This window comes from Gossypium raimondii, chromosome 8 (assembly GCF_025698545.1).
Source record: "Gossypium raimondii isolate GPD5lz chromosome 8, ASM2569854v1, whole genome shotgun sequence".
NCBI classification, from domain to species: Eukaryota; Viridiplantae; Streptophyta; class Magnoliopsida; order Malvales; family Malvaceae; genus Gossypium; species Gossypium raimondii.
In genome coordinates, this window is record NC_068572.1 from 28,661,644 (window position 1) to 28,677,369 (window position 15,726).

The 15,726-nt window shown below is 34.8% G+C and overlaps 1 protein-coding gene across 1 annotated transcript; it reads right to left on the reverse strand.

The window, feature by feature from the left end:
- Positions 1 to 11,617: 11,617 nt before the first annotated feature.
- LOC105791156 (uncharacterized) lies at positions 11,618 to 15,366 on the reverse strand. Its single transcript, XM_012619097.2, has 4 exons — positions 14,779 to 15,366; positions 13,357 to 13,618; positions 12,695 to 12,762; positions 11,618 to 12,250 (listed from the first exon to the last, which is right to left on the reverse strand). Exons 1-4 carry the CDS (start codon positions 14,911 to 14,913, stop codon positions 11,912 to 11,914), a joined length of 804 nt encoding a protein of 267 aa, XP_012474551.1. The 5' UTR covers positions 14,914 to 15,366; the 3' UTR covers positions 11,618 to 11,911.
- Between the last annotated feature and the right edge of the window lie 360 nt (positions 15,367 to 15,726).

A 15,726-nucleotide genomic window follows, 5' to 3' on the forward strand; every position in this document is an offset into this window, starting at 1 on the left:
AAGATTTTTTAATTTTTTAATTTTTTAATTTTTTAATTTAAATTTGTCATGTGGCATACTTAGAGGCTGCCACGTGATACCACCGAATTGGCTATTTGTAAACTAACAATCTTAGTACAGATGTACCAGCGTTGATGGAATACATGTTCAGGTACTAACTAGATCCCAAACTAAATATAAATGGTATAATGATTTTTTTTTATCCCTTCAATTGTACAAAAAACTAATTTTAGCCCTCCATTTAATTTTTCACCTCTTTTAGCACTTAAACTTGCATTTTTTTCAAAATACTTTGTTGATGTGGCATACATATGGATTACAACATAGACGACACATATGTTGCATATGGTGCCCTAAGTGTAGTATATTCATTTTTAAATTTGTAATTTTTTTGAACAGATTGGTTAATAAAATAATTCATGGATTACATTAATATTCTTTGTATTATGTCCTCATATGGTTTTTGCATGCAAAGCAAAATAAAAGCAAATATTGGCTCACTAGTTGTCTAATGTTTAAACTAATACTAAGCAATATTACGTCGTCGAATCATAATACGGAGAGACAACTTATATTAGTAGACAAACCTAAACATATCCTTAGTCTAATAAAAAAATGAGCAAACCTGTAATAGCCCATTTTCAGTGATATCGAAAATAGTAATTTCGGGACCATAATTCTAACGAGTAAATTATTATTTTATTATTTATTTAATGCCTACAAGGTTATAAGATTGTATTAAAATTTTGTTAAGAAATTTTGAAGTTTACATAGTTAATTAAGTGAAAAGGACTAAATCATAAAAGGGTAAAAGTTGAGTTCTATTAGTTAAAGGGGTCCAATAGCTTTGAAATATTAAAATAAAGGACTTGAATGGTAAATATGCCATTTAAGGTGATATTGGACGTACATGGGCATGGTTTAAATGAAATTATGATAGTTTTAAAGGTTAAAATGGTAAATGATCAATTAAAAGAAAATTAAGTGATCATCTTCAAGATTTTGTCATTTTAGAACCTAAATTCACCATTGGAGAAGAGAAAATCTTTTTTTTTTATTTCTTCTTGCATGGTATGTGTATTTGATCTCATTTTTAATGATTTTTAGGTTTTTGAGTTCTTAATCTAGCTAGCCCAAGGGTTAATTTACAAAACTATTAAAGGTTGAGGGACTTTTCCATGAATGTTTTTGAATAGGTTTTGATGTTAGTTGATATATTATGAGTCCTTGTTGAAAACTAAACAAGTTTTGTTAAATGATTTTTGATGAATTTTGGAAATAGGGATTAAATTATTAAAGGTATAAGTCCAAGGATTTTATTGCGATTTGTTGATAAATATGGAGTTGCTTTAAGGTCCCTTGCATCATGGTTAAGTTGGATTTAGGTTAAAATGGTTAAATTCTAAGTTATGAGCTTAAGGACTAAATTGTGAAAAGTTAAAATGTTAGGGGCAAAATTGTAATTTTTCATAAATACTAATTATGGATTAAATTGAACTATATGAGTACTTAATTGATTGAAAATATTTATTTAGATTAAGATAAACCACATACGAACTTAGATCGAGGAAAAGTAAAAGCTTCGAATTAACTCGACTAAACTACTACACCCAAATTATCGAGGTAAGTTCGTGTGAACTATAATCATTTTAATGTTATATAAATTGAATGTTTATTATGTTGTTTTAATTCAAATGAATCAATATACGAATGTATTCATGATATAACAATTTTACGGATATCGAGTCCCAGTTGAACCTTAAGAATTCTTAGGATACAAATGACATGTCATTAGGGATTTCATGTTTCGGGTGTTAGTCTTGAATGTCCTACTGATGGCTGAGGTCCTACATTTGTTGGGGATTTTTCACAGCTCGTGTGAGTAGCATCGTGTAACGTGTATTTCGACCCACAGCTTGTGTAAAGAGACCCATTTCACAGCTCGTGTGAGCATTGATGTAAAAGAAATGTTACGATTATATGTAAAGGCATACTATGTGTTAGCTTTCCCGAGTATCTGATGTAATTCTATATGGTTCAACAGGTATGAAAAGGAAACAGAATGGTAAGTATTCAAATGGAATGAATCATAAACTTATGAAAAGAATTTATGAATTAAATGATGTGATTACATGTGTAAATCTTTTTTTTTAATGGATGACTTCATTTGAATCATATACAAGAGTACTAACTTGTGAATTTGATGATGTTGTATAGGCTTATGTCAAGCTTATGGTTTTGGTTGATATTGTACTTATGCTTTATATTATGCAAATGAAATGATAAGTTTAGTTTAAGTTTATACGAGCTTATTAAGCACTCGTTGCTTACATTGTTACTTTCATTTGTTTTATAGATTATCAGAAGCTTGATCATTGGAAGCTCGTCGGAGATCTATCACACTATCCAACAACTATTTCAGTAGATTTTGAGTAATTTTGGCCAAATTTAATAATGGCATGTATAGGATATAATGTAATGGTGATTTGGTGTGTTATGCTTTGAAGATTATGTTTGGTTGATGGACTTGTAATGCTTGTTAAGCTATGTCATTTTGGTACTTTATAGTGCTTGTGAACAAGGTTCTTTTGGTATGTTGATGATGGCTTACAAATGGTCAATTTTAGACATGTTTTGGCACATATTTGAACTAGGCCTTTATGCATGAATTGAGGAATCTTAGCATGTGTAGATAAATGAAGCATTGATGCTATTGTGGTGCCTTTGAATGGCAAATTGGTTAGGTGATTTAAGATGATTGAAATGGCATGTTTATGTATGTTTGAATGGTGTTTGAACCCCTTGAAAGTGTCCCAAATGGTTTGATTGGTTAGATATGAATTAGACTTGAATTGGCATGATTTTAAGTACATTTTTGGGTTCACACGGGCTGAGACACGGGTTGTCACACGGCCATGTGTCATTTGGAATTTCTTAGTGTTTCAAGTCAATAAGTTACACAGGTGAGGACACAGGTTGGGACACGGTCGTGTGTCCCTTGTTCAAAAGTTACACAGCCTACGGTGATGTCACACGGCCTAGCCACATGGCCGTGTGACCCATGTTTTTCAATTTTTGCAACTTTTTCTTAAACCTTTTGTTTTGTTTCAAATTAGTCCCGAATTATTTTTAAGTTATTTTTAAGGTCTCGAAGGCTTGATTTAGGGACAAAATGCATGTGAATGAATGATTTATGATATGTTTAAGATACTTAAGGTTATGAAGGTAAAATATTTTTGATTGTATAGTAATGCTTTGTAACCTTAATCCGGCGATGGAGACAGGTTAGGGTTGTTACAAAACCAATTGAAAGACTAATATGTCATCCATAAAGTCCTATTAGGGAGATACCTTGTCTTAGGCATTGAAGCAGATGACTCCTAGAAGATGAAAATATAGATGTGACTGACTGAACTAACAGTACATTAAACTAGACCCAAGAAGAATAGATCATGAATCCATTTATGGATTTACTCACTTGTGACATTCAAAGGGTGACATACCTTAATCCTGAGTGAATGACGAACTATGTATGTGTGACTTGTATACTTTGGTGTAAGTAAAAGCCTGTGTTCAAATAGATAAGGAACTGAAAGCTGGTGTATTGGGTATATAACTTCTGTAATATGGAGCTTCATTCACAACTATGTAATTCATAGCCCGAGATACGAGTAAATGATATCCTCTCATTGGCATTTCATGGTTGATGAAAAGTAAACATGGCCACGGGTCGTGTAACCTCCCCAGCTTGGCCTAGTATGATCGAAGTTTTATAAACATTCAATTTGAAATATTTGTTTTAGAAGAAAATTTTAGTCTACTTTCAGAAAAACTCACGAATTATCAAAAATTGATTTAATTTAACTTTTCTACGTAACGTTGACTACTTTAAGAAAACTTAGTTAATTTTCCATTTATTTATTACTCACAATTCTTAATTTTCATTTGGCAGCGGAAAAGTGATTTTTACTTGGTTTTAATAAAACTATATTCCATGCCTCAATTAAATAAAAACCATATGTTAAATTTAAGTTTAAATGTTATGCATGCTAAATAAACCCTAAATATGTGTCCCATGCCATAAAATAAATAAAACAATACATTTATGAAATAACAGGAATTATAAAAATAAGCCTAATAATACTTTCATAAAAATAAAATGTTTCCGAGCTCTCTGTATACCGCGTCCACATCCTAACCTGGTGGGTTATCTGTAAAGATAAAAATTAAAAGGGGAGTGAACTATGAAGCTCAATGTGAGTTCAATCACAAGAAAACCAGTACAAATAGTAGACAGAACATACAGAATATTAATTCATAGTATAAATAACAATTTAATTGGTAATACATAATATAAATAAATCAGATCAATTCGTCTCCATAATATCTCCATGTTCAAAACCATGTATATGTCTTACAAATGCAATGCAATTTCAATTAATTAGAATAAGTTTTACCCAACTCCACTACACTCCACAGTAGGAGTTCTCCAGAACTCCACAATAGGAGTTCCTCAGAACTCCTCTACCTTTACACCATAGTGTGGATGAACCACTAAAGTTGCAAATAAATTACTAGTACAGTGTGGATAAACCACTAATAATAAAAAGAGTGGATGAACCACCAGGGTTTTTTGATAAAATAGTTTTCTTTTGCAGACAAGCTGCTAGTAGGTTGTGGATGCACAACATATTTGCAAATGAAAGTTGCTAATAATAAGGTGTGGGTAAACCATAAATCGGTACAGATAAAAGCCACTAAAATGATATGGATAAACCTCTAAATGGTGCAGATAAAAGTTGCTAATACGGTGTGGATAAACCATTAAATGGTGCGGATAAAAGTTGCTAATATGTGTGAGTAAACCACTAAACGGTGCAGACAAGCTACTAACACGTCCTCCATACATATAGTGCCACTATATGCAATGCAATATGGAAAACTAAAATAGATCAACATGGTAACATTTAATTATTCTTTTAATAGAATAATAGGATAGCAATCAATATGTTTATAACAGTTAAATACAGTAACAAATAATATGCTTATAACATATCAACTCAATAGCAAAAGTCATGCTTATTAATTGTTCGGTTTAACGGTAACATAAGGCATGTTGTACATACAATCATAAATACAAATGCAATAAACATGTGTATTATTTACAATTCATGCAAAATGTTTATATAGCATTAACTCACTCAATTAGGTCATGGATTTTAGTATTATTCATATTATCGGGGACTCAATTAAATAAAACAAACACTAAAAAATTTGGGAACTGTTTAAGGACTAAACTAAACAAAACAAAAAAAATTTAGATAAAATTGTAAAATCTAAAAAATAGGGGCATCGATTCGCTTGTAAAAGAAAACACACATTTCACTAAGATACCGAACGACATCCCTCACATTCAAATTTAATTCGACGTATCTAAAATGGGTTCTTCAAACAATATTTATACATGAGTTAATATTGGGTATCAAAATTCAATTAAGATTAATAGAAGATTTCGACAAGAACCGTAAATGAATGATTAATCGAATGTAAGATTAGCGTCGAATAGTAATATTACAAAAATTCGAAATCTAAACCTCAGAAACAGGATGTACATATTGATTCTTGATAAGAATAGAGATGTTATTGACGTAAATCACAAATCCGACAGAAAAAACGTACATTTGGGACGCAAAACAGATAGTAGTGGGTTTTGAGCATTTCAAATTTCAACATATTAAGCATGGTGATAACAGGGTTGCTCATCTTTTTTCTTGGGAAGGCTTTCTCCGAAAACGTGATGTCTATTGGATTGAGGATGGTCCGGCGTCGATTGAGGCGGACGTGTTGCGGAAGACGAGGTCGGATCTGTTTCCCCTTAATCGTTGATTTCCTACTTTGTGCAGAACTAGACTATGCTGTGAATTAGCGCTATGGACAAGCTGCTTCAACTGGTTTCGATGGACAATGCATTTTCAGAGATAGTTGAAGAGTTTTCTTTTCGGTGACGCTATTAAATGTCCCTTCAACTTCTGCTTTTGTTTTTTCCAATTCATTATTCATTTTTTTAGACCTTGTACTTTTGTCAGGGGTCGCAATTCAAAGCCCGTGACCATTGCACCAAATGCATCCAATGGAGGTTTATTGCTCAGATGGGGATCATTTGGCCCACGAGAACTGGCCCGATTGAAAGAGCTATTGGAGAAGCCTATCAGATTGAAGCCTGGTTGGCCCGATAATGAAGAGATGGCAACTTAGGCTAATATGGTAACTGATCTTAGAAGATAGAGGGAATCATATCTTGTAAAAGATTAGATTAGATTTGATATGACATATCTTGTAAATCCCTAAAATAAAGGGATATGGTTAATCTCGTTCGTCGATATAAATGTATCTCGACTGTCGGTTTTGGGGGAGCTCAACTATAAATAGAGAGTCTTCCCCTCAGTTGTACTGACTCCATTCATTGTTTCATTATTCTTTGTGAATAAGAGAATAGAGAGCATTTACTCAAACACTTTACGAGCGTTCTTTCTGTTGTTCTTTGTTGTTATTCTTTTGGCATAAATCGCTTCCGCTCTTCAATTTGGTGCCTTGGAAGAGTTCTTAAGGAATCTTCACTTGAGTTAAGGCTGACTTAAGCGAGTTTGGACGAATGGATCACCTAAGGCCACACGGATCGCAAGAGAAAACTCTAGCCCCGTGACAAGTGGTATCCGAGCAAGGTTTGAACCAAGTAATATCTGAGTTGTTGGTTCAAAGGCACCGTTAGGATGTCGAGAGAAGAATTCGAACAAAGGTGGGCGAGGAAATCTTTGAGAGAGATGTTGTCGGCTGTTGAAGAATGCGTGGGTAAACTTGAGGAGCCCATGGAGGATGCAAAAGAGTCAAACAATGCGCTTGGGGAAAGCATTGAAGACTTGAGGGAGCAGCCCAGGGACTGTTTGACCATGTGTCTTACTTTCCAAATGGATAGCGTGCAAGAGTTGCTAAATTCCCAAAGGAAGAAGCTGACAGAGAGGAACGATGCTCTCGAGGCCATGATGATGGCTTTGAAGGAGGAAACAATGGCCACGACGAGGGCTTTGAGCACAAGGATAGAGGAGCTCGAGGAAGGTTAGCCTTGTGTCGAGTAGCCGTGGGGAAAGGAGTGGCAAATGCAGCACTCAGTAACGAGGATGTCCCGAAGCCGAAAGAGTTTGTGGGACAAGGTCTGCATGCGATGTGGACAATTTCTTATGGAGGATGGAACACTACTTCCATGCCAAAGGCATCGTGGATGATGCTGATAAGGTAAACACTACTTCAATGTTTCTTACTGACATGCACTTTTATGGTGACGAGGCAGGACCACAGATAAAAGGCAATGAGAGATTGGGACATGGCAAGAGTTCCAATGCAAGTTGAAGGGTCGGTTTTACCTAGAATTTACTGATGAAGAAGCTCGGGCAAAGTTGCAAGGGATAACGTAACGGGGCATAGTGGGGGTGTATGTTCAATAGTTCAAGGAACTCATGCTCCAAGTTTCAAAGGTGACCGAAAGAGAGGCATTGCTTGCTTTTTAGAATGGATTGAAGCCGTGGGTCAGATAGGAGGTGGAACAAAGAGGTGTCCAAAAGCTGTCAGAAGTCATGACGGTAGTTGAGTCCGTGGTCAAGCTTGGTCTAGGGAAAGACAAGCTTGGGTCTTCCAAGTCCGAGGAAATGGGCGTATGTGAAATGGATCACAAGGAAGATATTGTTGAAGGCAATGGCAACGGCGACAATGGTGGTAATGGGAAACCACAAGTTGGGAAGAAGAAACCACAAGTTGGGAAGAAGAAACCCAAGAGGAAAAGGGATAAGCTGAAATGCTTTCTTTGCGATAGTCCACACATGTTGAAGAAATGTCCGAAGAAATCCGCGCTTAAAGAGAAGCCGGTGGGTAAGGCCTTGGTATTTGGTTCGAGTGCAAGGGGTGTCGAAGCCAAGGAGGCCGAAAGCGAGAAAAAGCCAGTGGAGTACTTCTTGTGCCATGGTCCGCATAGGTTGCGAAAATGTCCGAGAAAGTCTGTCATCGAGGGGAAATATAGAGCAGACAATGAGCCCAAGAAGTTTGGTTCGAGCAAGGATAAAGCCAAAGCCAAGAGGGCAAAGAGGAGCGAAAAGAAGCGAGTAAAGTGCTTCTTGTGCCGTGGTCCGCATGAGTTGCGGAACTGTCCAAAGCAAGTCGGAGTCAAAAGAAAGGCAACGTCTGAGCTTGGTGAGTCATCAGAGGGGCTTCCACCCAAGGAAGAGGTGAGTTTGTCATCGGACTTAGAGGAAAGAGTTGCGATGAAAACAGTGAAGCTGGGACCAATGAGGCTCAAGTTGAGTGAAGCGTCAGAGTTGGCCGAGTCATCGACAAGGCTTCCACCTATGGGAGAGATGGGTGGTGCATCGGACTTTAAGGAAAAGGAATTGATACATGTGGGACAGTTAAACAGAGTAAATGCAAAGGTACATTCCGAACACTGTGATAGTGTTTTGCATTCTAACTTGTTGACTTGGCAAGAACATAGGGGCCCTTTTGAAGTTCTTGAGCAAAGAGGCCGAGAGACTGTGGGCAAAGCGAAGCCAAAGTGTGGTGAATCAAGAGGATTCTGTTCGAGTCAAGTTAGAATGTGGACAAGAGAGTGACATAACTTCTTGTCATCGAGATGTACAAACGAGTAGGACAGTTCGAGTGAAGAAACGACGTAAGCCGAAGGAAGGGAAAAGCTAAGGCGTCGAGACGAGACCGAGGCGAATCAAGTCAGTGCCATTCGGAAGTCGCAACGAGGACGTTGTGAGAATGGGTGGGGGAGAATGTCACGGGCCGCAGTTCAAAGCCCATGACCATTGCACCAAATGCATCCAATGGAGGTCTATTGCTCAGATGGGGATCATTTGGCCCACGAGAACTGGCCCGATTAAAAGAGCTATTGGAGAAGCCTGTCAGGTTGAAGCCTGGTTGGCCCGATAATGAAGAGATGGCAACTTAGGCTAATATGGTAACTAATCTTAGAAGATAGAGGGAATCATATCTTGTAAAAGATTAGATTTGATTTGATATGGCATATCTTGTAAATCCCTAAAATAAAGGGATATGGTTAATCTCATCCGTCGATGTAAATGTATCTCGACCGTCGGTTTTGGGGGAGCTCAACTATAAATAGAGAGCCTCCCCCTTAGTTGTACTGAATTCATTCATTGTTTCATTATTCTTTGTGAATAAGAGAATAGAGAGCATTTACTCAAACACTTTACGAGCGTTCTTTCTGTTGTTCTTTGTTGTTCTTCTTTTGGCATAAATCGCTTCCGCTCTTCAATTTGGTGCCTTGGAGGAGTTCTTAAGGAATCCTCACTTGAGTTAAGGCTGACTTAGGCGAGTTTGGACGAACGGATCGCCTAAGGCCGCACGGATCGCAAGAGAAAACTCTAGCCCCGTGACACTTTCCTATGGTTGGTTTCCGAAAACCATGGGTTGTTTTACCACTCATTGCTTTTAATAATAGCAGGTCATTTTATCTCAAAAATTTGTAATTTTATTTTAAGATGTAATATCAATTAAGATTTTATTTTAATTTTAGAATCGATTAAATTAAAAATTTGTTAAGCTAAGCTTTGTTAGATAAAATATTTTTATATAATAATGATAATTTTTTTGAATAAAAACTTAATGAAGTTTAAAGTAAAAATCTATTTCAAAATCTTTCTAAACTCTAATCTATCTTCAAACACTTTAAAAATTACTTTGAACACTTAGAAAATATTTTGGACAAGTTCAAAAACCTTTCAAACATTTTAAAACAAGTAAAAAATTGGTCTCTAACAAAAAGTATTGATACTTTATAAACGTATCGATACCGTTTTAAGCTTCGAAGTTCAGAAATATTGAGCAAAAATCAAACATATCGAGACTTATCATTAAGTATCGATACCTAGACATTTTTATAGATACCCATGCCTAATATCGATACAAAATTACTATTCAGACTTCAAGGATTTTTTGAGCAAAAGTAAGAAGTATCGATACTTATCATTAAGTATCGATATCATCATATTTTTATCGATATCTTTTCTGGTATTGATACAAAATTGGCATTCTAACTTCGAGGGAAAATTGAGCAAAAATGTTAAGTATTGATACCTACCAAAAATTTATCGATACCCTCCCCTGGTATCGATATCGTTTTAAGGTTGGATGTTTTGAAAATTAAACAAGAAATTACTTGAGTATCAATACCCATAAAAAAGTATTGATATCTTTAATCAAGTATCAATAAAATTCTCCTAGTATCGATGTGAAAAGGGGCCAACGGTCACTAAATTGAACATTAAATGTCATAAGTATCAATGTCCATCAAAAGATATCAATACTTATTGTAGCACATGACATTAATGCATTAGTTTTTACATCTTCAACGCCTCTATTCAATTCCACAACAACCACAACGTTGGAAATCAATTTGGGACTATAAATACCAGCTTCCAAAGGTTCAACAACAGGAGAGAGTAAAAATATCAAAAAGTAATCCTATCAGTGCTTCAATTCTTCATATTTTTATTATATACACTTGTGAGCATTTAATGTTTTCTATCAACTCAAGTGTTTTCTTTATCTTAGTGCTTAATTGGCAAACATATTAATCTTGTAAAGATTGTTTCTTTGTTTGCTCTTTTGAAAAGGTTTGCATATTAAGATTTGGATAGAAATCTTAAGGGAGTTGTAAGGTTAAACCTTCTCCTCAAAGATTCATCAAATTAGTGAATTTGAGAAAATTCTTAGTTGTGGAAAGCTAAAGTAGTGGAGTAGGCAATTAAGACAGAACCACTCTAAATTCTTGTGTTCATTATTTCATATTTTTTCTTTTACTTTCACGAATTTTTAAAAGGCCAATTTACCCCTCTTGACTATTTCGGTTGATTAATCAAGCTAACAAATTTGATTGACTCGTGAACCAGTACAAATTAATTAAATCGAGCTCAAAACTGAATGAATTGGTCTTGAATCAAATTTTATAACTTTTAATAATTTTATTTTTTTAATAATTTCTTTAATTTAAACCGGACAAATTGATTTAACCAGTCAAACCAATCAGATCAGGAACTGAAGATCTGACCAATTCAACCACTAGTTCAATTCTAAAACCTTGATTTCAACAAATGTTCGCAATTGACTAAAACAAAATTAATTTAAAATACTTAATTTGTATGATAATTATAAAATGAAAAATATTTAAGAATATAATAAATCATTTGATATATTCATGATTAATTTTTCATTTTTGAAAAAAAACAACAATTAATAACTACAACTTAAAACATTGCCTAAAATAATCAGTTGTACAATATTTTTCCACCTACTGCAACATGGGTGTACAAATTTCTAATTCCATACTTGCTACAATTTAGCTTGAACTTTGTATCAATTCATCAACTAAATTTATATGTTTGAACTCAACCACTATAATCTATATTAATAGGGGTAAATTTCCTAGCTTTGTTTTGTTATTATTAATGTAATAAGAAAGAAAATAATACCCTATTATCTTTTTGTCGTAACACCACAACCAAAATAATTAATCCTCTCGTTGCAAGTGCTCTCCAAAGAAATTAACTGATTATAAAACGTGTTTCATTTCCATGATCGAAGAACCAACGCCTAATCACATGATTAAGGAATAAAGTGAGCATCAACCACACATCTTATAGTTAAATTATCTTATTATTATATCGCTGACTACCGGCCCACACTTCTTGGGTTTCATCCTAGTAAGTAATTTGGTTTCATGCATACACACTAACTGACCATAACTATGCATAGTTTTTTAGTAGTAAACCAACAAAGGACGCTTCCACAAAATCATTTGTCACATATCAAGCAATCAACTCTGATCCATTGGTTGTTTCAATTAGAGTGAATTGTGTCGCAATGTTTGCTCCAATTGCTGTGAACTTTGTCGCAATGGTCTTTCGGAATTGTGACATGTTTGTTGCAATGTGTGTGCAGAATTGTGTTGCCGTTGATGCTGAAGAACGACATCGCCCTCCTGAGTCTCAATTTCAGAACTGTTAGATGGTTTAGCACCTGCAGTGACGAGGTTTTTAAACCAAGCTGATTGGAATCTTGGGCTTCCACTGTTTGAATTGCGAAGGGGATTATCACCAGCAGTAGATCCAGATGTTACGCCCACAAGGAAACGGTATGCCACTTTGCTGGCTGATACTATCTCAGTCTTGGCTTGTTTAAACTGCAATAATTACCACGACAGCAATTTTCAACACCAACCATAGTGAGGATTTAAACTTAAGCTGTAGGACCATTCACAACATGCATAGAATTTAGATTCAAGTTTTAACTTATAACCATCGTTTTTTTTTTCTATTTTCATAAATTTCCAAGGCAAACACCTCCAAAAAGACGCCTTTGAAAAGGACAAAGAATCCTTATAACGAATTCATCAATTAAATATCATAATCAACTCAAGCGATATACAGAAAAAGAGACCAAGCTATGTCAGGAAGCACATGATTACCTGTACAAAAGCATCTACATGCAAAGTGCAAATATATATGATATATATTTATGTAATAGTCATACGAGTATATCTTGACAAGCATTGCCTGTCTAGTCATGGAAATGTAGTGACTTTTGGCAGATTATTACAATTGTGAACTAATGAAGGGACTCTTACCCGTAAGGCAGTATTTTCTGCCATTTCTATTGCAGCATCACCAGTGTTGGCAAAACGATTGACCCAACCTGTTAAAAAATTGTAAGAACAAGCAAGCCACCTAAATTGTCAGTGCACTGATAAAAAACATGCCCTATTCACTCTTAGTGGTCACATCTTATCTCTCAAATACAGCCAGCGATTGACCTGCCTGCCAAGTGAAATGAAAGTATATGATTGCCCCTAGCTTCACACCCTAATACAAACAGTTTTCCTCAGATATTCAGGTTCATCACTGAAATACATGGATGAAAGAACAGGAGCGGTACAGAACCAACTCATATTTACCGCTCACAAGCTAATAGGTACCATTAACCACAACATTCTTCACCACTTTACATCAAGCAAGAGACCAGACATGAGTTACATGAGGTGAGGCATATAATAACGTTTTGATATCATACTTGCCATCCGATGAACAACTGTATCCAATAATGGAATAATGCTCATCAAAGAAAAAGATACCTCTCCACGACAAGTCAACTAAAACCTATATTAAAGAACTTGGCCATCTGCCAGTGGGATACAAAGTTACAGGGATAAGTAAAGCAGTAATCATTAAGGTTTCCTACAGCTGTTCAATCCATCAAAAAGAATTCAAGTTCAACAAATCTTAAGTTTACCTGGAAGCTTTTGGACACCAAGCCTTTCGCATAACTCGTCACAGAAGTGGTTGCAATTTTTGGATAACAAGTCGTAGGAAGTTCCAGGCCATTCTCTACTAAGTTCACACAAGATCTGGTTTACCTTGAATACTGAAGAGTTAGTTCTTCCAAGGACCATGAACTCACGATATGTATACAATGGATTTTTTCTAGAAGGACAACAAAAAACACCAGACCCTTGCTCACAGAATCCAAAAGACCATTCATCATCTCCATATACCTGCCAATAAGGCAAATAAAGTTATTGAGCTTGACAAAGAAAGGCATCAATAACAAATTTATGATTAAAAAAAAAAGAGGGTACTGTAAAGTTGACCACCAAAATTTTTATATCCATTCTAGTATGCCAAAGTTTGACCACTTAAATACTATTTGAAAATGTTCACTTTGGAGAACTAACATGTGATATGATATCCATAAAGAAACATTCAGATAAAAGAAAGTAGACCATAGAAAACAACAATGAAAATTTAACTACTTAGAACTACAAGAAACCAGAAGAGATACTGTTCTCTATATCTATCCCCAGTTAACATAATTTAGATGCATGATTACCCAAGATAAAGTAGAATAGTGGGAAAGTTCTATAAGTTCTTTCAAATAAAACTAGAAAAAGATGAAAAGAATTGACAACAACCTAACATCTAGTAGCAAAAAAGATGCAGAAGCCCTCTACTATGTAAAAACTTTGGCCAAAGCCTAGCAACTCGTCTCATTGAAAGTTCTTTAGTGCTATGTTTGGAAACATGAATTGAGGATTTGGATTTGAATTTCATTAGTCATATAAATTTGAGAATTAAATGCATACATTATGTATAAATTAGTTAAAGTTCAAAATGATTGTCTATTTGAAAGCCATAAAAACATAAATTCAAAATACGCCACTATATTGGTTTCTAACAAATCTATAATTTGAAAAATAATCTTAAATATCACATTAATATATGTTTTATCGCACATCGATCACTATTTGTGAAATCCAAATTTCCAATCGCATCAAATTCGATAAATTAGGATGACATAAAAATATTAACATTTCCTCTGCAGAGTAACCATAAATTGTTTCTTTGTGGCATTCTCCTTTCCTTTCCGATCTACCTTGAAAGTTGAAACTATTCCTTTTAAGCAAAATAAAGATTTAAAGCGCCCTTTTCTTTAATAAATCTTTATCTACATCGTACAGCAATACTTTAAATGCAACAAGCAGAATACATGTTATCCAAAATCAACATCAAAATATTTGCATTACGTAATTGAACAAGTTAACCCCTAGAAATTCCACGAGAATTTTCCAAACCGTAAAACCTAGGTCTCGTTTAGCACAATAGCAAAGAATGTAAAAAAATGCAAAATTCAGAAAGAGAGTAAGAAAGAAGAGACCTGAATGGCGCTGTGGAAGATACCACCGAGGCCGATCCTATCCTTGAAGATCTTGTTGATATGAACAATGGTGTTGTTCGTTTTATCCGATCCGCTGTTGGTCACATCGTATATATGTAATATCACCTCTGCCATCTTCACCTACAAAACCCTAACACCTCCGTCTATTGGAAACTTTCGACGCACCAGAAAACCCTAATCCCTACTCTCTCTTTCTTTTTCTCTCCTTAAGCTTCGAAATCCAATAATTCAATTCTATTTAAAAACAAAAACGCCTCACACTTTCGCACTTTGCTTTTATTTTCCCTCTGTATAGGGATTTTTAATGTACAATTTTCTTACGTAGTTTTTTTTTTTCTGCCACGAAAATGCTGAAATCGTAGAATCTCTCTCAAATTCTAATTCTAATTATGATTCTCAAGATTAGGTCAAATCTCAAGATTTAGATAAGAGAGAGAATGAGGGAAATTCTTGTTCATAAAATGAAATCCAAGCTATGAAAAAATGGAACTGTTATTGATTCAGTTGAGAGAGAGAGAGAGAGAGAGAGAAAGGACATTTTGATTTTGACTGCAATTTGAAAGAAGAAGAAAATTGCGGAAACGGGCAGATGGTTACTTACGTCGCGCACTTCGTTTCTTTTAAGTTTAAATTTCTCAAAGCTACCTCTACTCCTTCAAATTTTAAAATTTCGTCCTTGAATTTCTGTATTTTTTTATTTAAAATTCTTGCTCCATCTTAAAATTAACAATGTCAAAAGTAAACGAGCTTTTAAAAATATAAACAAAAATTCTAAAATTTAATGTGATCTAAATCGGATTGGATCGACCAGCCGAACTGAGAATTTGTTGGGTTATCAGTCCGATGAGAGGTAAAATATCAATTGACCTACGAAACAATATAAATTGGTTGAGCCAAGTTAAAAAATTTTATTAAACCAAAAATTTT

Bases quoted from the DNA above. Each gene is read 5' to 3' on its own strand.
- LOC105791156 (XM_012619097.2), bottom strand. From the start codon at position 14,913: ATGGCAGAGGTGATATTACATATATACGATGTGACCAACAGCGGATCG. The intron at 13,619-14,778 runs GTCTCTTCTTTC...CCTTATTGGCAG, and splicing joins TCTTCCACAGCGCCATTCAG to GTATATGGAGATGATGAATG. The intron at 12,251-12,694 runs GTAAGAGTCCCT...TAATTATTGCAG, and splicing joins CAGAAAATACTGCCTTACGG to TTTAAACAAGCCAAGACTGA.